Genomic DNA, 24,566 nt, shown 5'->3' with positions numbered 1-24,566 from the left:
TTGAGTGGAGGGCCAGTAAATCACTCCTGTACACTGCCCTTCCATGTTTCAGTCTGACCCCTTGGCTTTCCAGTTCTCCTGGAGACTTGTCTAAAGTATTGCACTATGGGGAAATGATTCCCCTAAACTGAATATCTCAAGAAGCAATCAACAAAGAGCAGAAGATGACTGCTGTAAAGGGAGTAGCAGGTAGCCTAGTGGTTAGAGCTGCTGCCTCCAGATCTGAAGGTGGCAGGCTTGAATCCCATCTACTTCTGTAGTGCCCTTGAGCAAGAAGCTTACCCAAAAAAGGCTCCAGTAAAAAAATACCCTTCTGCAAAAACGGGTGCATCATTGCTAGCAGCTTAACAGTTTAAGTTGCTTTGGAGAAAAGCGACAGCTAAATTAATAAATCTAAAGTAAAATTTTCTCAAATCAGCATTAGGATAGCTATTCTGTCCTGTTTAATAAGCCATTGGAATGTTCTAGAAATAAAGTGCTTAGAGAAAGGCATCCAGGAGTACAGGGGTTTGCTGGCAGTTTGGTGCTTCTATGTTATTAACACAGTATGGATTGTTATGATGGTGTTGGAGGTCAGGTCATTGTTCATCCCGCAGGACTGCAAAGTGGCCTGCTGAGAGGGCATTTACTGTATCACTGGGGATACAGGGCTAGCCAGCTCTTAAGTAAGTGCTGCCGTATGGCCGTAAAAACAGTGAAGTTCATAATTATCGTTCTCATGGTGACACATGTCAAAGATACGGTGTCTCTGAGGATTTGTTTTAGATAATGGCTGAATCACTGTGCGTCTTATTTTGAATGAAGTATCTGACTGAATTGTGACAGCTTAGGAGTAACACCCTGTCCAGTAGTTCTTTCCTAAATTTACTTCATTTGCCACTCATACTCTGAATTTTTTTTTTTCCTTCACCCTTGTAAGAAGGGTGTCGGTGCCATTCCCCTCCTTCGTATCGCTCATGACTATATTCTGAATGTCTCATGCTGTCCTCCTTTTACATTCTATTGATTCAGTTTTATTCTCTCTTGGTATAACAATGAAGGAATCGACAGAGATTATTCCCTTCATGCTGCACACTTATTTTGTGTTTTGCATTTTCTTGTTCTTCAAGTGTGTGCTACTTTGAGAGTCTTCTGTCGACACACTTGATGGTCAGAAATATTGAACAGGGGATTAAGCAGTCACACAAAGTGGTTAACGTACAGATAAGGCATTGAGAGAAGAATGCCTGGAGTGATCCCTTCAAAAAGGTAGTAAAATAGAAAGGAAGAAGAGCTCTCATTAATATTTATACCTGCTGGTAGTTAAGGCTAACAAGAGGCAGTGGACAAGCAGGTTCAGAAAATGACAGAAAAGGTTAAGCAGTCTCTGCGTCTCACTGAAGAGATTATAACCCTTTCCCATTGAGGAGGAAGAAATGGAGCAGGATCTGGGATCGATTTCAGTCCATCTGGATTAAAGCATAACGTCTATTCTGACATCAGAAAAAGATCCTTGTGGAAAAACTAATGAGCAAATTCCTTCTTGTACAGAATTTCTGTTTATCCCACTTTCATCTGATCAGTCCTGCACCATCGGCAAGGTTGTTAGACAGGAAGATACCTAGTGAACATGCAGTGTGTTTATATGAGGGTGACAGATAGCTCTAATTAAACATCTGCTTGTTTGCTGTTTTGCTCACTTTATTTCCCGAGTGGCACGATGCTAACAGCGTGGAAGTGGACCGTGTAGGCGACTGACGTGTTGCACCCTGCCTGTTGTAGTGCACTTGCATTGATACTAATGGAAGGCCTGGAATCCATGTCAACCAGGTCTTTGTAAGAATACAATTGTGGAAGGATGGATGCCTAACGTGGCGTAATTACACAGAGCTGTTTTCTGTCAGAATATGCCCGTGTCTTAAACAATTTGCTGGCTTATTATGCTTGTCAGGAGGCAGCTGGTGAGTGTCGAATTATATATTTCTGTTGCACATAACAATTGGAACGGTCTCAATAAGTGACAGGCAAACAAAAGGCGAGCAGTTGAATGAAGCACTCCTTGAGGCTGATGTGCGACCCCTCAAACCTATGAGGGGAGTAGTGAAGGAATCACAGCAGCAATGGGGAAGACTTCTGAGCACACCAGCTGATTCACATCCAGTGGGCCTCAGGATCTCTTGTCCTGTTTTTTTCTGTTTAGAAGTACTCTGTGTTTTCTTCCCTTGGATGTACCAGCAGGATGCAGTTGAGCCTCTTGAGAGCTAGATGGTGCTATCAAGCTGCTCACTGGAAGGGGAGCGCTCACATAAGGGCTCTGCTGGGGGGGGGCTCTGCTGATGTCTGACTCTCAGTACCCTATATCCTGACAAACACAGACACGTGTTTTGAGCACTACTGCTCTGTCACATCTTGACATGCTCACACAAACCTAGTAATGCAGACGGTCCCGGAGTTCTGATGGTCAGACTCACGATTTTTCGACTTTACAATGGTGTGATAACGATACGCTTTCAGTAGAAACCATACTTCGAATTTCGACCCCCCCCCGAGCAGCGATATGCAGTACGATACTCTTTTATGATGCTGGGCAGTGGCAGTGATCCTCATCTCCCAGTCTGCCACACGGTCACTAGTGTATACAACTGATATTCTACAGTGTTCTGTGTTGCCAGCGTTTTTTTTGGATACCCCCCTGTATCTATGTTGTGTTTTGTGTATCTATCATGTCTATGAAACGCCCATCTGTGTCTCCTGCTTATGGTGAGAAGAAGAGGAGGAAGGCAATTACTCTTGAGGAGAAACTCAAGATAATTCCCCAGCATGAAGGCGGCAAGTCTGTATTGGCCATTGCACTTATGCTAGGCTATGATGTTTGGTAGGTTAGGTGTATTAAATGCATTTTTGACTTACAACGGGTTTAATGGAACGTAACCTCATTATAAGTCGGGGATCATCTGTAGTGCTCTCTAGCTTTCCTTGACACCAACCCATTTGGGGTTAAGAGTCATGTAGGCTGCTGCAGACACAAACAACCCTACTGGTTAAGACTTCCACCTGCATAGCCTTCTTTCATACCAGCTCTGCCTGTCAGCCCCGCAGTGCTGGACCTGTGCTGAAACTGTTCATGGGACCAGGGACCAAACTTTAAACATTTGTCTGCTGTGTATGGCTGGTGTGCACTTGCACCTCATCTTCACAGTGCATCACTGTGTGTTGTGTTCCTGCCAGGTTCCTACCAGGCCTGCTTAAATAAAACCAGCATTCATGTTTTGTAGACTTACTTTATATGATGATAACCAAAGATTCTACTTTCTATTCTAATGGCGGTATGAAAACACAAAACCTCTGTTTTTTTCAGCAGTGATGTATTAGTTGCCATTGGCAATGTTTTTAAAGTGGAAGACAAGTTTTTTTTTTTGGACTTTGTACACTATAATTTGATAAAGATGGCATGAAAGGATGACTTGAAACCACATACAAATGTAAACCACTATAGGTACAGTTGCACTGTGGAAATTCATTGTACTTAGTGCTATCACTGGGAAGACAAAGCATGCTCTAGTACTCCTGCCAAGTAGTAAATGAGAACCCTATTTTGTGCATTTTATTTATTTGTTCAACAAATGTTTTTATCTGCCATGACTTCCGGTTTACATATTTACCCATTAATCTAAATGGGTTTATATACAATATCTGATTATTTTGGAGTTAAGTGCTTTTTTTCAAGGTTACGAAAACATTTCCCTGCCTAAGATTTGATCCTCAGCTTCAAACTAAACTTTGATTTTTTTTTTTTTTTTGCTGCCCCTCATGAGAATGAATGTTTTTTGAGCAATAAATAAGAACTATGTACACCTGTCCCTCATGTAACATAATGCGTGGAAGGTACATTTAATTATTTATTACCCCGGCATAAGAAATGGAACCTCCGACCATAAGATTTTGCCGAATGAGGTGATTTCACACTATGAGTTAACCCTGTTGCATGAGAGGTTGGGCATGCATTTGATCACACGTTATACAAAATTGAGGAGCAGCTTGTCTTCTGTGAGTACATTATTGACCAGTAAAAGATGGCTAATGCACATTGTGCCAAAGGACTTGCTTTTTGAATGTCTAAGACTGCCACAGCAGATTTAGAGCTCTTTCTGACTTTTTCTCTTGCCTGCTCCCTCTTCTTCTGTCCCTCTTTGACTCTGTTGGTCACTTACTCTTGTTCTGTCTGTCTGTTTTTCTCTCTTGATCCCTGTGCTTAAAATTGTCTTCCGTCTTTACTGTAGTGCACTAAGTACCACTGGAAACTCTCTGACACAGCAGAATTCAACAGCTCTGAGCCATGGTTCCTTGATGTTAAATTGATTTTTGGAGAAGTTTTCTTTCTCTTTTCATGCCACAATGTGTTGGCCTATTTAATGTTCTGTTTCAGTGTTGGTCTTGTCTGTCAGCTGTAATTTATTTGATTTGTTTATGTGACAATAGTGACATTTGGCATACTGCTAATCAGTTGTGTTGGCTCCAGCAAGGCAGTAACCTCATAAATGCACCTCAAAAAAACCTCAAAAACCCTGGTGGTGGGCAGCCTTTCAGGGCCTCTTGACCTACACTCTTTCTCAGTATATGACCTGACTAGGTCGCTGTGTCACAGTTTGGGGAAAGTGCTCTTTACACATCATAGACCACCTTTGTATTTTGTGTATTCTTTGATTCCTTGTTTTTTTTTTCTTCTTCTTCTCCTCTCCCTCTCTTTCCTCTCAGGCCTTAGTAGCTCTCTTCCATTTGTGTTGGTTGTGCACTTGACTGGACCTTGCCTGCGAGACACAACATTATCTGTTTCTGGGTGTCCAAAGAGAACTGACAGGCCCTTGTTCTTTACCCAGTGTTAGACAGGAGCGTACTTATGGGTTGGAGGTGCACTGAAGACTACAGCTGCAAAAATGAATCCTGTGTAGAGCCCTGTATTCAAAACTTCATAGCTCTTTGGCTTTTTACTGTGGTTCCAATAATATTAAAATATCATAATTTAATCTGAATGTTTTACTGAATGAAGGCCTCAGAGGGAATAAGACATGTAAGATGCCAATCACTTGCCATAGCTGAAAGAGTTTAATGTCTCAGAATATAGGAATTTCCCTAGTGAGGCCATTTATTAATTTAACATTAATTAGAGGAATTGAGTTACCAAGACAATTCCTCTTCTTGTACAGGCACATGAAGATTTGTATAGAGCACATACCACATCCGAGGACACACTGACATTTTGATATCTGCTGGCTGTCACGTTGAGTAAGTGGCTTGAGTGATCACTTCCTCAGCTGTCATTTCCCAGTGGCATTCTTGCATGGCTCAGTGTTTTATGTCTAGACCTTTGTATTTGCAGTATGTGGTGTGTGCCCTTTCTCCATCTCCCCATCTCACCCTGGACATGAAGAGGTATCACTGCAGAGCCAGCCAGGCCTGACCATGGGATTTGACACTTTGCTGGTTCTGGAGACTGAGGGCAATCGTGACAGTTGAGGTGGTCTGCTTTTGCCTAGGTATATAGATCCAGCTTGAATCAGTAGGGTCTGGTGCCTTGGGAGTCTAGTATTGGAGATGTGGTGTTGGATTCTGTAAGGAACGTTACTTCATGGGCCTGTAAACCTCACGCTGTCAGAGTGGGCACAATTCATGTCACTGTGCTGCCATCAGTCTGTCGTCACCACCATCAAAGTTGCGTGGCAACCCATGAGGATGAGAATCATCATTTATGTCTTTGAGCTCTTTGCTCTTTGTGTTGTACTTTGTTTCCTAAGCTGCACTGGCACATACCCACTTACCCAACTCATTTTGTTCCTGAAAAATATTGCACGTTTCCAACATCCGTAATATAGAGGTACACTGAATTTATTGAAGCCACAGCCCATTGATGTTTTTACTGTACCTGTATGTTCTTGCTACACTCTTGGTGAGATGGTTTCCTCTTTTGTTAAGTGTTTTTTTTTTCCCTTGCCAGTATCCTGACATGATAGTAAATGGGAGCAGTTGCCAAAAATGCAGCCATTTATCATATGTAAAGGAATTCATTCATCAGAGAAGGCAGACTTTTAAACGATGTTTGTTACGTTGCTGAAGGTGGTCTTACCTTATTTTGTTTTTTCCATCCTTCCCTTCCTCATCCCTGTATCGTTAAATCACTCTCAGTATGCCTCCTGTTTGTTCTGTTGTTCCTCCACTTTCTTGAATAAGACTGTCGTGTTGCTCTGTTACATTTCAGGTTCTGAGTTCTCTTTTAATGTGTCGTTCGGAGTTAATCCCTTACTTCACACCTATCCCTGTGTGCCTGGGACTCTCTCTGCACACCCAGTTACAACCTCTCGCCCCTGTGTCATCATTCCTGAAAACTTGCGTTTCGCAATGCGTGTTACACAGCGCTACTAATTGCTTTCCTGGGAACCAGATTGTTGATCGTGGACTGAATTTTGCAGAAGAAGGTGGAAGGAGGGGGAAAAGATCACTAAACAATAAACAGACCGCTTTATGATGTTGTGGTGTGTGGATCCTAACATGGGTAGTTTTGTTTGTGAGAATGAGCAGTAGGTCACTTGTCCTTTCTGGTAGTTGTGTCTGCTGTGGGTACGTGTTAATGGAATGTATTGACAATGTGCTGGGGTGTGCCCATAAAGCTCAGAGCCTGCGGTCAGCCCAGGCCAGCTGCCGATTTGGCTGAACTGATTTAAAGGTGTTATGGTTAAGCGAGTTAAGACAAAATTACTCTGGTCTATCTTTCCCTGACCAGATTTCATCAGATAGAAGAGAAGTGACGGCTGCAGAAGAAACAATTTCTTAAACAGGTGATTTAATGCCTACAATGACTGTTGCTCAGTTGAGTTTCCCACTGTGCAGCCCATGCCCCTGGCCTCTAAACAAGGTTTGGTCTCCCAAGCGTCACTGAGCCTGAGTGCAGCTTTTCCAACTGCAGCCTATGCACTAAATGACAAGCTTGTTACTGCACTACTTCTTGCAGAGAGTAGACTAATTGGCTGTTATACTTGACTGAAAAATGTCATATTCATTTGCATATATGTTAATGCAAAAGGTGACTCATTTATTCACATTGCACACAATACAGGTGAAATGTATAAATATTGATGCTTGTTAATGCTTCTTTATCTGCAGTATTTTCTAGTACCTTTTTGTGTGGTTCCTTGCATGAAAGCAAAAACAGATCCTGATTCTTTCTCAACTCCCTCATCAGCCACATTAACACCATTAAGTTTTTGGACATTTAACATGTGGTTGTGATAATTACCTGGCCCAGTCTCGGTTTGGGGGTTGCAGGGGCAGGCACCTATTGGGAGGCTCTGATAGAAAGGAACTGTCTGTCTGAGACTGACTGCTGTTCCACTGCCCTTGTTTAGCAGTAAGTGACAGGGTGTGTGTAGCTGCAACTACTGTATGGTTTGGTAGAGCATTACCCAGATCCCCTTACACTTATACCAATTTATACACCGCCCCCCCCAACAAGGCAGATTGATAGTGCTTTGGGAAGCAGTATCCTGCGCACCCCCCCACTTACTTCCTTGATGTTGGGGTATTGGTGGGAGTGAGAAAATATTGCATTAAATGGTCTTATGCAGAGGAGGGCAGTGTCTCAGTGTGTGTTTGGTTGTGTGGAATAGTGTTTATATGAGTGCATGTGATTATATATCTGCTTGTGTGTGTGTGTGTGTGTGTGTGTGTGTGTGTGTGTGTGTGTGTGTGTGTGAGTGTGAGTGGATGTATGCAGGCTTGTATCAGCGTGTATCAGTAAATGTGTGCAGTGGCAGAAGGACTGTGACCGTGGTGTCCGTCAGACTGTGGCTGCGTGGGAAGGTTGGGATGGAGGTAAATGAAGATGGAGGAGGTTGTCCTAATGAAGTGCTAGCGTATCGGACACTCCGTCCATTAGCAGTGAATGAGCGAGAGGGCAGATCACTTCCCACTCTCTCTGTCACAACTGATGGGGTCTTTATGGAATAAACCCCTGTCCCTGCGGGTGCTCATGACTCCCAAGTGTTCAGTGTCAGCAAGAGAAAATCCCTCTTGGTCCATTAACGCACTGCTTTTCCAAGGTCCGCTTATTACAACACAAAAGTTGATGAAAGAATGATTCTTTGGAATATACTAAGTACCTGCTTTGTTTGATTTGTTCATATCCATGTTTACATTTGTGTTACTGCATTTTACAGTTTGAATTCTTGTATGTGGATGAGAGAATGTGCAGAATGTGGTTGATACATGTTGGGGTTGTGGGTTTGAGATAGTGAGGGGGGGGAAAAAAGTGACTTCTTATAGTTAATGACTTATGTTCCACATTTTTGACCAAGATATGTCAGCGAAAACAGGAAGTCTTTAATAAGTATTTGTATGTTCATTTGCTTAATATTTTTATGGTGAAAAGTCAGTATTTGCATTGCTTTTAACTGTTGTGTTGTTGTGTAGCCTAAAGTGTGAGCCTGCTCTGTTGTTACAGCTGATTGCAGTGTATGAGCAGCGGGAAGCTGTGCCAGAGGAGGCTGTGAGCCCAAGGGGAGGTGGCATGATGGGACACCGCAGCCCAGAATCCTACGACTCAGAGCTTCCTGGCTTCAGGCCTATCAGAGGAGGCGAGATTGAGGTCAACTCTTCCATCCTGAAGTCCAGTAAGTGGTTCTGCACCAGGAAACACTAACATGTCCAATTTCAGGATATGGGGGTACAAATGGCTTTCATTCATGATTCCCCCGCCCCCCTCCAAAAAAAAAAGAAAAAACAAATGAAGGAGGTTAGAAAAACTCTGAATGTTTTACCTTTGCATGGTGTTTTTTCAGGGGTGGCATTTTAATTCTAATCTCCAGCATCTGTATCTATACATCTTTATGCAAGAATTTTAACTATGATTTTATAAAAATATTTAAAAAAAAAAAAAAAACTGAGACAAGCTGAGCTCCTTATATCTGAAGAATAAACCTGCATTTCTGCAGCAGAAGGCTTCTGCTGTGGTTTTGCATCAATGGTCAAAATTCCTAATTGTCCTAAGATCAGTGTGCCTATTTCTAAAAGTTTTACTGCCAAAACCCCTGTAAGTATTTATTTTTGCATGCAGTATGGTCGTAGGTATTCCTTAAATTATGAGTGAGTTGACAGATTGGTTGGGGCAACCCATATGTTTCTTATCCTTTCTGGATCCTCAGTCAGTTGCATGGCCTGGCTCACTGCTTAGTATTTCCTCCTCCTCGTGCCTTCGATGTTTCACTCATGACGTTTGTAATGGAAGACAGAGTGGAGTCAGATGACCTTGCCTTGAAGAAGCTGATCATCTCCAGTTTCACTTATGTCTCTGAATTACCAGCGCAGGGCCTTGTGTGTGGGGGTTGGGGGGTGTCCTAGTTTTTGAGTGCATTACTGAATGCAACTTTGGCTGCTTTCATTTGCGTTTGCTTTCTATTTCAGTTGTGGTGAAGGTAAGCAGAAAGTGTAATTTCTACAGACTAGTGATGGGTCTGATTGATGGTGATGGCTGCACAATTCCTTTCTTTTTTTCTACATCCTTGTTTAAGGATCTACATTTCAAGTTCGAGTTGTTTTTATTGTCATTCCTCTATATAGCTTGTATACGGTGGAACGAAATGTCGTTCCTTCAGAGACCATGGTGCAACACAGAACAGGAGTACAAGACAATAAGTAAATACACAGGACAGGGCGTGGACGCGGACATGGGCAGTGAACTGTAGGCAGTTTGTAGTGTGTGGAGTCGTGCCGGGTTAGCTGTTTGACTATGCCAGGTGAGCGTTGGGAAGCAGCAGGGTGTTGAGTAATCTGACTGCCTCAGGGAAGAAACTGTTGCGGAGCCTGCTGGTGGTGGCACGAATGCTCCTGTACCTTCTGCCAGATGGCAAAAGGGCGAAGAGTCCGTGAGAGGGGTCATCCACAATGCTGGTGGCTTTGCGGATGCAGCGGCTTTTGTATGAGGTGTCTGTGATTTTTTCAGCCATTCTTACAACTCGCTGTCTGGTCTTGCGGTTGGAGACTGCAGTTCCCGTACCACACGGTGAGACAGCTGGTCAGGACGCTTTGTCATTCCTCTGTAGAAGGTGGTGAGGATGGGAGGGGGGGAGTTTGGCTCTCTTCAGCCTCCGTAAGACGTAAAGATGCTGCTGGGTCTTCTTGGCTAGGCAGGTGGTGTTGAAAGTCCAGGAGAGGTCCTCCATCATGTACACACCAAGAAACTTGAGCTTTTGATTCTTTCCACAGTTGTTCCGTTGATGTGCAGTGGAGAGTGGTCTACTCGGGTCCTCCTGAAGTCAACAATCATCTCTTTAGTGTTATCAGCATTAAGAGATAGATTGTTGTCTTTACACTGTTCTGCAAGCTGGTTCACCTCCTCTCTGTGTGATGACTCATTATTGTTGCTGATGAGGCCCACAACCATAGTGTTGTCAGCAAACTTGATGATATGATTTGAACTGTACTTTGTAGCACAGTCATGAGTCAGTAGGGTAAGCAGCAGTGGATTGAGCACACAGCCTGTGGAGCGCCGGTGTTCAGTGTGGTGGTGCTGGATGGACTGGGGTCTCCCAGTCAAAAAGTCCAGGATCCAGTTGCAGAGGGAGGTGGTCAGACCCAGCAGGTTCAGCTTAGTTATCAACATCCCTGATTGTGTTGAATTCTGAACTGAAGTCAATGAACAACATCCTTACATAGTTGTCCTTTTTGTCCAGATGGGTCAGAGAAAGGTGGATGGTAGCAGATATGGCATCTTCTGTTGAACGGTTGGGATGGTCGGCATCCTGGAATGGGTCCAGTGTGGTAGGAAGACTGCTCTTTATGTGTTTCATGGCTAGCCGCTGGAAGCACTTCATGATGATAGGTGTGAGTGCAACCGGTCAGTAGTCATTCAGATAGGACATAGATGATTTCTTAGGCACAGGGATGATGGTGGTCATCTTGAAGCACACAGGGACATCTGCCTGGCTCAGGAAAATGTTGAAGATGTCCATGAAGACGTCTGCAAGCTGAACATGGCATTTTTCCTTCCGTTGTTCTCCCTACATAGACCTGCTACGCTCAGCACACAGCCACCTTAGCCCCTCCGAGATGACTGAAACTTGCTCCCCCTAGGCTGTTTGTGCTCTCTGGCTCTGAGGCTTATCATGCCAGTATGTGTGGCTCCTGTTTGTGTAAACACTCGATTGTGCTTAATCACTTGAGCTGCACATGGCTCTGTGTTGTCTTTCTGGCACTTTTCAGCACTGCTAAAATAAGTTTTCATATGATTATTATTCTTGATTGTACCAAACCTGTCTCTCCTCAAGTCTCTTTTCCTGCATGAGAAGAGTGTGGAGACATAGAGGGGTGTTAGATTTCTATCAAAAGCTCACTGAATGGTGTCTTCGATCCCATGCCTAGTTGGCTTTGCTGTTTTTTCTGTGAATGTGAGTGGGTTAGTTCTGGGATCCAGAGACACTGCATTCTGTAATCTCTGGGATGTGCTTTAAGGGCCTGTCAGTATGCTCACAGAGGACAGCAAACCAGTGTCAGAGACATTACCGGGGGATAGAGAAATCTGTGCGTATTTTTTCTTTTTTTCTTTGCATGTCAGAGATGTGTGTGAGGTGCAGCCCTAGCACATACAGTTTAAACAGTAAGAGTATGGAATACATGATGAGCGCTCACTCTTCACCATTGTTGTTTCATTTCAATTCCTGGACATCACAACACTTGGTTCATAACGCAAGGCTTTTAAAGCTGGATTTGCACACGGGCCTGGCATCTGCTAGAGCCCTTCATGTTTCCTAATTCACCCATTGCGTGGAGGTGTCGGCTCGCAGAGTAAACTTTTCCCTTTCTGTTTGTTGTGGTGGTAAATGAGTAGTTTGTCATATTGGTTCAGCCCGACATCCATCTGGTTCTTTACCATCTGTGAAGCAGACAAGGATCTGTGGTGACCTGGAGAGGGGGGCATTGTGCTGGGAGCTTTTGGAGAAAGGGCACCTAGTGCTGTTATCTGTGGCACATTCATCTTGTGCCGAAATGTTTTATTTGCTCTTGATTTTCCCTGAGCAGGAATAAGGACTTGTCTTTTTAGTTTTCTACATACGCTTAGAAGTTTTGCATAGACAGTGCAATGGAACCCTGCTGAAATGACAGCAGGGACAACTGTGTAATGACACAGGCAGGCAATTTGAAGGTTCTGGGTTCAAATTCCTAGAAGGGTCCTGTTTTTAAGGGAAATAAACTGAACTGAATAAACTTCATAAATGGCTCACGAAATAAACTGAACTGTTTGAAGGTTTGTTTATACGTACGGTATGTTGCTTTCTGAAACGCAATAGAGGATGCTTTGTCACGTAGTATCTGTCTAATCAGACCTCTAGTCAGATTTTATTTCTATGAGATGTACGTTGCTTTGGAGAAAAGCATTTGCTAAATGAATAAATGTAAATGTATTAGCCTCTGGCCCAACATTATGCAGCAGTGCCAGCCCCCATGGTCTTCCTCAGTCAGTGCCCCAACTAGTCTGTCCCATGACCTGGAGCGCAGATTTGAATGTGAACTGCCTGTCCCCTCTGACAGCCCTACACCTAGACCCCACTCAGATCTAACTGGATTATCACTGTGATTTTAGGAGCTACTTAAGGCCAGACAGTTATAACTATAGGAAGAATGCCTGCTTTTCAGTTTGAGTTTTAACCTGGAAACACACCCCATACTATTTTAATGTAGCTATAGCATGACCTGTGGATTGCCTGGAGTTTGAATTTTCATTTGTGCTGTGAAAGACTTTCAGCTGGTTCCTCAAAGCCATTGTAGTCAAGGCTGGGCAAAACACAGCTGTGTTCATTCTCTCAGAGTGTAAATTTAACGACATCAGATGTGGCATGTATCTAAGTTGGAATTTTGTTAAGCAGTGTTTTCATCCAAACATACAACCGGACTCCTGTTGTATGGCTCATTGGAGTTGAAGTGGAGAAGGATTTCTTGATAAGTGGAGATTCATGAATTACTATTCCTCAATTTCTGCACACTAGAGGTATAGTTGTCTCTGTCCCTGAAGCTGAACACCCAGTGTTTGATTACTGATGAGGAGGTTAAGTCCCCTCAAGCCAGCCCCATCCTGTTATTCCAATAGCTCTAGATATTCCCCTGAGAGGATCAGAAAGCAGAGTCCAGACTGGGTGCAGTGGAACTAGCCTATGCTCCTGTACAGTGCAAATAAAACACTAGCGGGGAAAGTGAAACTCTTCATCCCAGCAATGAAATGACAAGGCCATGTGAGGGGAAGGCAGGCCTACAGGGTCATATTTCATGCTTTTTCTTGGTTGGAGTGATTAGTACTGATCTGTGTTAATGGATCCTCTTCTGTGTTGATGGAGAGGATTTCAGTCAGCAAGGGATGCTGTATTGCACACTAATCAGGGTAACTTGCCATGGTTAACGTTCTCCATGTATATGCCTTTGTGGACCCTGCAGGTGGTGGACTTTAGGTCTCTGGTTTTCTGTGCTTCATGGCTTTTTTTTTTTCTTTTTTTTTGAAAAGCCAAACTGGCTTCAGAGGTCAGATTTGGTTACTTTTTAACTGTTGCATGCTACTTACAGATGTTTACTGAAGCATTATTGTATTGTAGGCTGTAGGTGCTTTAAATGGGCCCAGTTCACTTAACTGTGATTAGCCTCTTCAGATTCTAGAGACAGTGGCTGACCCAAGGGCATGGAGGTTGTGTAGCTGTATGGGTCAAGAGGACTGTGATACCTGTATCGGAGCCCTTGTTTGTAGTGTGGCTCAGCTATGGGAGCTGTGACATCTCCTCAAGAGCTTGGTGGTTCAGACATCTTCATATTTATAATTACTGCCCATACTGCTTTCATTGTGTGAATGGAAAATTGCATTTAAAAAAAGGCATGTATTTTTTGGTTCTTGGGGAGGAATAAGACCACTCTCTAAAGCAAGGATTATCACAGAACATTTTGTGAACATGTTGTCAGCACTTTCATTCTACTTTTTTCGGTGAAATATTTGTCAAGGAGGTTGTTTTGAAATCAGTGTGAGCTATTTTTGATTAAAGCTTGACTGCTGGCAGTTTACAGTCCCTTTCACAATTAATTGGTAGCCCTACTTACTAATTATGCATTATGTTCTTGGGTTCTGAGGTCAGTAATTAAGATGTGGTATGTGGTTGACAGTTGCTAATATACACATGTCAGTGTAAAGCTGGGAGATTTGGCAGGTAGAGTCACCACCTCTGGGGACTAAATGCCCTCTCAGCCTGTCACAAATCCTTCCATGCCCCAGTGCTCTTTTTTATGACTCAAGACCCTTGATGTTACTTTTAGAAACGTCTTCCCTGGGAGTGGTGTTGAAGGAGCTCATAACATCCTTACCCTTTCCCCATAGACTCCTTTACCTTCAAGGCCAGATCCTTAGAAGCAACCTCAGATGTGCCAAGATCTTTCTGAAGTGGCCTGTATAACACAGGGCAGGAAACAGAGGACTGGCAGCAAAGAGGAATGCTATCTGTGTAGTCAGCCTGGTTACCAGGTACACACCAATTAGTCTTTGAAGGCTACACCAACCACACATATTCAGTTAGAGATATTTTCAGTGGATATAGGCTGTCAAGTGGCTATTATAGTACTGTGACTGTAGATGTTTAATTCTGCAGGAAAAATGTGTAGGGACAGAAAAATGTGAAATACCTTGCTTTAAAAACATAGTTCCTCCCTACTGGAGGTTTAGGCTGGACAAAGGTCAAAAGTCAGTCTAATCATTGCTTTTATCCCTAAAACATGTATTGTTTATGCATTGAGTAATAGTTGTACATTTGTCAATGTTAAATTTTTATTTTGCTTGCTTACTTTAGCTCCACAGATAGTGAAGGTTGTCCCAGAGAGTGCTGCAAGATGTGTACAGACAAGGGCATCCACTGTAGAAGTAGAAACATGGAGGTTTCCTTCTAATGACTAGACAAACTATTTGAGAGAGGTTGTGACTGATAAGTGCTCTGGGTACACTGGATCACTGGGATCATTAATTCCATTACATTGAATAGCATGTTTTTCTCAAGCTCTGCTCATCTGCTTTGTCACAGCCCCTGTTTGCAAGTGTAGAGAAGGGTAATGGGGTTTTGGTTTTTCTTGGGTTTGGTCTTTATTTATTTAATTTTTTTTGGAACAAATTTGAAAAGGTGGACAAAATACAGTTTGTATTGTAGAAAGTACAGATGCTCTCTTCACTTTTGTCACATTTCTGTTTGGAAGATGGAGAAATAGTATGTTTAAAGGACTTCATGTTGCTGTGTAGGTAAGTTAAACCTCAGAGTCTGCACTGAAAGTCTGAAATACAGGTATCCCCTCATCGGTGGTGTTTATTTGTCAGTGCACTCAACAGAGCAGATGTTATTTTCATAGCAAACGTTTGCTGTTTGTCTTAGCTAGAATGTCAGAGTTCCATCGTATTTCATCTGGCCTGTAATTTTTCCATTATATTTAAAATGTAAAATAGTTTGTCCAACTTGGTGACAGAAAAACCCTTTGAACAAGTGGAAAAGGCCTTTCCTTTCATGGTGGCTTCAGCCGTCCACAGCCTTTTATTTTTTTTTTGCTTGCAGTACAGGCTTTCTTTCTGAAATCTGTCCGAGGAGGGGATAGTGGGAATCCATGGGGCCCATGAAGAAGTTCTTCCCTAATTCTGAGCCCCAAGCCACAACACATGGAGTCAAGGATATAAAACCTTTATACTATCCCACAAGAAACAACCTCAGCCCCTTTGTCTGCCTACCATTTTGATGTCTCTGTTCCTCACCACCCAAACCTGCTGAAAGAGACCAGAGAGGGTTGACTCAGGCTGCTGTATTATTTCTCTATAAAGTGGACATAATCCTTCTTTAAGATTTAATTAGCAGTTTACTGTGTAGTATGATACATCTGGTCAGATAATTTCCGAACGCACTCCATTTGGGTTTTCTGCAGTCATTATTGAAAATGTTCTGTTTTTTTTTTTTTTTTTTTTTTTGAGAATTCACCTTTTGTGACGTTAAAGCTGCTTGCTTAATTTATATCAATGAAAACAACTTTTTACCCTGACCTCTTACCTCTGCATTATTTTACTTCTGCAGACACTCCACTTCTTGTAAGGAGCAGCAGTGAATCCGCTCTTGGCCCCCCAGTTGAGACTGGACCTCCACAACTTGAAGAACTTGAAAGAAGGCCACCACCTCTGGTGAGCACAGAGAGAGGGGGAAGGGGGTGTGTTTGGGGTAGTGCAGAAAGTAAGAAGATTATGAAAAGAGGAAGAATATGTGGTTGAGAGGAGTAAGAATGATGATGAGGTCTGGGAGTGTAAGAGGGATATTGTGCAATGGGGAAGGAAAATAAAGCAGGAATAAGGGAAAGGGCAAAGGAAGTTGGAAAGGCAGAACAAGACAAAGATGGAAGCAGCAGTAACAGAGAGAAAGAGCAGGAAGTTTGACTTCAGGGTGTCAAAGAGAACACAGTCTTCCACAGGGAGCAGTGGGACATCAGGAACAAGAAGTTAGGAAAATGTGTGTAGCTTCGCTTCATCCCACATGGATCAGTCTCACATCCCTTGGTGGATTTTAGTACAAGCTTTTCGTGTGTACAAACGCTCTGCATGCTCATCCGGAAAAGCGACCACATGATGAAAGGCTAACAAATAGAGCTGTCTGTTAGAGAGAGATCACCAGTCTCTCATTGGTATATGAAAGTGTTGTGTTGTATTTACTGAAGTTAACAGCATATGCACCTCCATTTTTCTTTGTAGACAGCGTATTTTCTCTCTCTGTCCTGGTTAATGGACTGGGTGGAAACAGATGGAGTCTCTTATGATTACCAGTCATTGCAGCTTTTTTTCCATTTTTTATGCTCGGCATTTTAAGGAGAGCAGCATGGATGCTCTTCACAGGGAGTGGAGCAGCGTGGATGTTCCATGTAGTGTCTGAATGCACAGCGTGTGTGTTCTGCCTCTCACTTGTGAGCATGTGTGTGCGCCCGCACAGGTCCTCAGCTGCCTGAGTGTGAAAATGAATGTCTGTGTTAGCGGCACAAGTGATGAATGCTCTGTGGGTGTGTGTTTTTTTATGTTGGATTTACCTGCCAAAGGTGCAAGCGTGTGTGTGTGTGGGTGTGTTTTTATAATTTGTCATGCCTCCAACATTGGTTTGCAGTCTACCTCACAGTTCCATTGCTCAGGTTCTTGCGTATTTCTCTGTCTGTACTGAAAGGAGAGAATGTGTGGAATGTGTATAGAATATCTGCCATGTTGTGTTTTAGCTTGATTTTTTTTTAATGTGAATTAAAGGGATTTCTGAGGAACCATATGACCTAAATGATACTGAGGAGGGTAAAATAAACGTGTGATGGAATAGAGAGTGTGGGTCACTGTTGATACAGTAGGGCAGTTCCATTGTTTGATGTCTGCTTCCTCACTTGTTAAAAGGGCCTCAGGTCAGACCTGTGATTTATGCTGCTGTTTACTCTTCATGGTTGTTTTGGAGAAGGAAGCAGGCACATGTGTCTGACTTTGACACCTGCCCTTACATCCCATACAGACTAAACCAGGAATATTCAAGGGGTGCTGGGTGATACAGCCCAGGTTCTGAGGACAGTCACTCCAGATGGTTACACAGTAGAACAAGCTGGAACATTGTTTTCACCTGCAAAATATAGACACATGAATTCCTGTCCCACAGCATGCTGTCCTGGTCTCCAGGAAGCAGCTGTCCCTTGGTCTCCTAGGGCAAAATAGGAGATCCTGGTTTCTTTGTTGTATTTCCTCACTGTGTTCTTTGTTTCTAAACGTTGGCCGAACACCCTGAAGAAGACTGTCTCTTGAAGAGCTTATCCACCCTGCTGCCCCCCAGATGGCCCCTCCCCTTTCCATCTACTGCTTGTTTGTAAATTCATAGAACATTATGAGAGTAGTTGTTTTTCTGTCTGGTTATTTTCTCCCAGCTTCACACACCTGCGACCTTCCCACTTGCCAATCTGAGAGGTGCGTGTCGCCTAGCAGCCCTGCTCCATGTTTTCCACCTTATTTTAGGGCAATTGTTCACCCCCAGGCACCTTGAGCACCTGTGAATCCTTGCTGGCCTGGACTCCAGCTGACAAGCTCTCTGCCCAAAGCACATACAATACACTGATTAATGGAAAATTCTCTTCTGAGACAGACACACACACACGGGATCTGTGTGTCTTTCTCACTACTAGTATCTGTGGTTGTCTTTTTTGTGGTATGAGGGATGAACTGATGGTAGAGTGTATAGAGGCAGCCAAAGTTGTCCTGGGAGTGTGTTTTGCTCAGGGTTTAGCCAGGTTTCACATTACAAACTCAGGTTTGTATAACTTCTTGCTTTCATGTGGTGTGGTCTCCCATATTTCACCCTAACAGTTTGAGTGAAATCTTTACAACATGATTAAAAGTTATGTTTTAAATTTACCTGAATATCTGGATAATTTGCCACATTAAAATAACTGAAAACACTATACATGAACTCTGAATGCTTAACATTGACTGGAGTTGTGCAGCAGTCTTATTATTACCTTATTTAATGAAAATGTTTTTTTATATTTTTTTCCTCCTGAGTAAATGCATATATGCAGCTAAATGGTTTAATAAAACCAAAATTTTGCAAGTACAATGACACAAGATGGGTTGTAGGTACCTGTTTGTACTTTAATCATAGAAGGGCTGTTTTTTTATTTAGCTGTTAATCTTCACATTTTGTAATAGGTAGCCCTTCTTGCTCCTTCCAGACCAATTAAAAGCATGTCCTTGGTCCTCTCTCGGGGCATGCTGCAGTTGTTTGTTGGTCTGATGGTGAAGACAGGGACTTTAGGGCCTCTGATTGGGTCTCTGTGGTGGTCACTCGGTGAGACCTTTGGTAGGAAGTATAACCTGGAGGACCTGTTTCTCTTTGGAGAACAAGTTTCTTGAAACTTCAAGAGTCAGATAGGAAAGTGGAGTCAAGTAGTAGTAGTAGCAGTAGTGTCTGTCGTCTTCACATCATATGTTTCTCAAAAAAAGGATGAATTTGGTTTGCACAGATTTGTTTAATTAGCTGTGCATTTGTTACATTTGCTACATGTTAGCCTTTCAACATTGATAAAAAGGCCCTTCTCACATTATATGTAGTATTTATGAGTTATAGCCTCTTGGGTTGCTGAAGTTCTAGTATTTCAATGTTATCTTTGGGTCTTACGACTGTCAGTAAATGCATAACGCAGAGTGGATTAAGCACAGGACACTTACATTTTGTGACTCAACTAGTGAGTCCTGAGGTGTTGCAGGTATACTTGGTTCACAAGTGATCCCTGCGCTGAGGCTGTTTGGTCAAAAGCTATGCAGGTCCTTTTTTTTCCCCCTCGTATTTGGTGTCCATGTTTATTCAAGACAAATTCCAGAGCTATTATTTCACTCCATTGCTCAAGGCTTTTAACCTTTAGTCCCTGAGCCCAAACCACATCCCTTCTGTATAGCTGTATAACTGTATAGCTTAGCCTGGCAACTTCTGTTTTGGTGATTTAATGGCTGGCACCAAACCATCTTGTCAAGAACATCCTGTGCTGTGTCCAGACAAGGCACATAGCATGCTGGTGTCCTATTTTTCTTTATTTTCACATTTTTAGTCATTAAATGTAGTCTATTAAAACAGTGGAAAGTGTTGAACTTGCTTTAAAATGATGACCTTCAAGAAGCAGGAGAGTGTGTTTGTGATCCTTTCATTAGCCTTTTTGCTGTATGGGTCACGTGAATGCAAGTGACTGAACTCTAAGGGACAATACCAGTCCATCTCTTGGTCTCTTGAACTTCTCTATCCCCACGAGGTCTTCCTATTGGAAAGTTGTGCACGATGAAGTGTTCCTAATATACTCTAGTATACTTTTGTCCCACCAAGAGCACACTCCTAAGGTGAAGAAAAAGAAAAGTAAGGATGATTCATTTACATGAACCAGCTTCTTACTTTCATGTCATCAGTTAACATGGTTTCCTTGAGCACTCTCTCATCAGTCCATTGAGAGTGATTAGACTGGCAGGTATCACAGGTGGGAACCTGAAACTGACAGAGGGGAGGAGAGTGCCACTGATCTTGTATGTAGAATGGTACATTGGTCTTAACCTTTCTTGTTAATCTCACAGCATGTTTACATAAGGGTTTTTATGGATCTTTCTGGAGCAAAACCTCCCTAACTTACCATAAGCGCCTGCTTCCAGGTCTTTGACATGTCTTCAAAGGCTCCCTTTGTTCCAGCCAGTCATATTACTTGACATAATGCCTTGGATGGATCCTCCTAGGAGCTCCTGGGGTGGGAGGGCTGCTGACCTGACCCCGGCACAGCTGGTGCTTGCTGCTCTCCCACAGTGTAGCTATTCCAGGCGTCTCCATGGTCTAGCAGCTGGAAAGGAGATTAAATCATTGGCTTTGTTTACGGTGCCCTATACCCGTGCAGTGTCTGAAGCTGCTGTCAGCTGTGTCTGTTAGGGGTTAATTCTTTGGGTCACTGTGTGCCTGAAGTGGCAATAAATTCCTTTCAGTTTATTAAACAGCTGCCATTTACATCTTGACATCCTTGTTTCTTAAGCAGTGTGGATATTGGAATGCAAAGAGCTCTGTGACACTGTCAGCTTTGACATCAGAAAAGTCTTTGCAAAAGCAAACCAGTACAAAATGCAATTCTCAGCCATGGCATTGAATGAAAGTTCTTATTGTCTGTGACAGTGTACTCTTTGTCATTGATCTATGAATTAACAGGCACAGATCTTATGAATGGCCAGCTTTGAAGCTGTAGACGACTTGAACGGTTAATCTAGGGGTTGGTAAAGTGGAAGTGTGCCGAGGTGATGGCACTTGCAGTATTCCTGTCAGGGCTCAGGAGCATTGTTGGCCTGGTGGAGCTCTGCCCTGAACTAGTCCAACTTGTGTCTCAGCCTCATCACAAATACTCTGTGGTTTAGTAGCTACTACACATTAGAACTAAGTGTTCATTTATTTCTTCTGTTAAACACCTTCTTATTTTGAAACGATTTTGTTGAATTTTCAGCATAAGCACATGTACATATGAGCTGTGTGGTCACACAACATCCCTATTCTATCAGAAACTAAAACCCATCTTCAAGCTCCTGAGACGTTTCTACTGCTCCAGTCAATCCTACATTTATTTATTTATCTACGTAGCTGTCCTGCCTCCCGTTGCACCAGAGGCCATTAGTGACATGCTCTTGGGAGAATAGTCTCCTGTCCTGCTAATTGGACTGGGAATGTTTTCGCAGTCTGAAATCAGGCCCCAGCAGTCAGAAGAATACACTGTAATACCAACTGCTCCTCCTTACCCAGTTGTACTGTTGTTCATACTGAGGGCAACAGCAGGGTTCTGCTGCCCAGCCTTGTAGCGCTGAGGTGAGAGCAGTGTGTGTATTGTGGGAATACTCAGGTACTACATCAGCGTTTGGTGGGACTGTTGCTCTGTTAGTTGCAAAGTTCAGCACCAGGCGCTGTTCCATGTTGGGATGTTAATGAGACATTCCCTACTCTGTAGAAAATTCTTTGGTTTTGTGACATTATTAACTTTAGGGAGATTGTTTCAGCATAGAGTGAGATGGCTGAAGTACTGAAATTGGGCTCAGTTGAGTGCTTTATATATGTCAACCCTTTTGAAATTGAGGGGGCTGCTGAGATTTTTCCCTACCCACAGTCTTCTAATGTACCAGAATCACTCTACCTGCCCCCTCACACTCTCTACATTTTATTTATCAAGGTAGGCTTTAAAACAAACAGAAATGAGCTTTGGGAAACAATGGGACATTCATGCTTATGATCTTTTCTCCAAATGCAGCAGACACTTTCAGAATTGGAATTTATTGGAAGCATTACTAGTGGTAGTCACCACCACTGATGACCCTTATCTTTGGAAACTTAGTAGATTCACATTATGAAAGTCAGCTTTTCAGGTGAAGCTTGTAAATATGGTTAATGTGAAAAGAGCAGCTCTAACTACAGTTTCAGCATTAACATGACTGTACTTAAGGCTGGGGCTTCATAAAACAGTACAGAGAACTTTTTTGTTACCAGAACAAAGGTTGCTCTTTAAATGGACATTTTTCGGCTCTCTGAAGCCCCAACTTTGTGTTGTGCACCAGTCAGATGTTGGCCCCTGACCCCCAATGTGCCTTTGCTGGTAGTGACTGAGTCCAGGTAGCATCAGCTTGCTGAAATAATACTTGTGAATATAAAAAGAACTAAAACTAATCAAAGCTCTAGTGAAGCAAGAGTGCACTTACGCACTTGAAAGAACCACTCCATTTAAAATCTGTACTTTGATATGTTGTATAATACACGATGTGGTTTAAAAAAAACACACACGTTCTGATTTTAAGCAGCACTGGTCTGTTGAGTCAACGAGACAGGGACCAAACTTCTCCCTGGGGGAAAATGTCTTGACCCAGATAAAGAAACACATGGCTCTCCTGGGTGTATAGACATGTGGAGGTTTTCACCTGCAGGAAAATGAAATGAAGGAGAAAGAAAGGAGCATGGAGCTCCTCTCTGGTGAGAAGCTGAAGCGTAGAGTTCCCGGTCTTCTCCACACACTGACAGAGGGAAGAGAAGCATCCAATCCTGGCAATTTAAAGCCGGTTTGAAAGAACAGCAAACATTGCCTGCATGTCATGGTGTACAGCATTTCAAAGTATACATTTTCATACAGTATCACTTTAAAATGTTAGTTTGAGCTTAGGGTTTGGTAAAAGAAAATAGCATAACAAAGACTTTGTTGTAATTCATGGCCATACCTGTTTATAAACATCAAGTAGCTACAGAATTGATTTCTACACTATCAAGAAATTCCAAGCTAGGTAAATGAACCGTAAATACAAATGTGTTCTTTCTAACGTATCTAATCGATTTGCGTGAATTCAGCCATCTCTCTCCTGTCCTGAGTGTTTTGCATTTAATTACTTCTCTGTTCTTTCTGTGACCTTGTGACCCCTGAATTTTGACTTAATATTTGTTTCATAGTTCATTCATATGTGAGTGGTGTTTATAATGTATTGGCCTTGTAAGGTCTAACCATTCAGAATACTTAAAATTTCATACCTTTAAACTTATTTAAATGTCATTTTTTTAACTTTATTCAAATCTTTAATTTTCTGCTGCACAGGAGTACATTATGGAAATGTGCAGTCCTCTTGCTGAGTCATATTTATGTATACATAGAAATGCACAGATACAAACTAATAAATTGTCATACTAGGAGCACATTTCACAACATACCTGTCTCCCACTGTTCTGAAGAAAGGTATGTATTGTGTCTGTTCACCTTGCTGTATTTCACTTATTTCTGTGAAAGTCTACCATATTCATGCCTTATTTCATGAGATATGGATGTGATGGCAGTGATCACAGAAAGAGAGGGCGCACAGGCTGTACACTCTGCCTGTCCCCCAATAACTAGGTCTTTTATATATATATGTATAAAAACACATGTAGCTTTACACACTGGGGATTTGGGGTCATTATGACCAGCATCAGAGATGAGGGAGGGGTATTGCTAGTGGGCCAATGTCCATCCTTACCAGGATTGACATTCAGTGGAACTGATGAGGCAGAAAGAGTTAACTGGATTGTTTTGCTTTTTTCTGGGGGCGCGGTGGCGCAGTGGGTTGGACCACAGTCCTGCTCTCCGGTGGGTTTGGGGTTCGAGTCCCGCTTGGGGTGCCTTGTGACGGACTGGCGTCCCGTCCTGGGTGTGTCCCCTTCCCCCTCCGGCCTTACGCCCTGTGTTACCGGGTTGGCTCCGGTTCCCCGTGACCCCGTAAGGGACAAGCGGTTCTGAAAATGTGTGTGTGTGTGTGTGTGTGTGTGTGTGTGTGTGTGTGTTTTGCTTTTTTCTTTTAAAAATCTTTTACTTGATTTATTTACCTTACCACAAATGATGGCTAATTTTGAATCTTGTAACAGGTTTCATTTGAGATAGTCATGATCAAAGACGGTTCCAAGCAGATAAGAGACGAGAGACACAGCAGTGGGAAAGATGCCAGGAAAGAGCGTGTTTTAGTGAAGGCATGTTTGTGTACAAATGTGCGTATGTGCATGGGACTTGGGGAGGAAACTGACACAGAAGAAGGGCCATGTTATTGGACTCCAAAGGTCTCAGTACAAACAGAACGTAACGTTTGGGGAAATCCTTGAACTTCCTGTGTTTCACAGGTGGAGAGCCATTCGCTGATGGACCAGGCAGTAGCAGAAGAAATCCACCGGCCAGATGTACTTTCCAAAACAAGCAAGGTCCTACTCAGGTAGGATGAGATTATGAGGATGTATGTGGTTGTGTCTGTGTGTGTCTTCCCAGTTGGGTGTGTCCTTGCACTGCTTGTGCTTTTTCAGTCCATATGTTGTTAACACAATTAGCATTTTCAGTATTTTATTTTTGAGAGCGAGAGATCAAGGCAGCAGTGAACTTGCATATTAAATGATAGTTCATTAAACAACTACAAAAGAAGGAGGAAATGGGGTCAGAAACAAAAACAAATGTGTGCATAAATCAGTATTTGGGTCTAATGAGCTGGCCTGGGATTT

General features: G+C 42.8%; 1 protein-coding gene across 2 annotated transcripts in view; it reads left to right on the top strand.

Moving 5' to 3' along the window:
* LOC108920701 (partitioning defective 3 homolog B-like) overlaps window positions 1-24,566 on the top strand; it is a 164,763-nt gene that overhangs the window by 29,795 nt on the left and 110,402 nt on the right. For both annotated transcript variants that reach the window (XM_018729654.2, XM_018729656.2), the window contains exons 3-5: window positions 8,471-8,639; window positions 16,092-16,195; window positions 24,198-24,286. In XM_018729654.2, the coding sequence (XP_018585170.1) occupies window positions 8,471-8,639; window positions 16,092-16,195; window positions 24,198-24,286 (362 nt within the window). The remainder of the gene's footprint in view (window positions 1-8,470; window positions 8,640-16,091; window positions 16,196-24,197; window positions 24,287-24,566) is intronic.

The sequence above is a fragment of the Scleropages formosus genome, chromosome 12, assembly GCF_900964775.1.
Source record: "Scleropages formosus chromosome 12, fSclFor1.1, whole genome shotgun sequence".
Lineage (NCBI taxonomy): Eukaryota > Metazoa > Chordata > Actinopteri > Osteoglossiformes > Osteoglossidae > Scleropages > Scleropages formosus.
The sequence above is the reverse complement of the archived record's forward strand: the minus strand, read 5'-3'. Positions and strand labels throughout refer to the sequence as shown.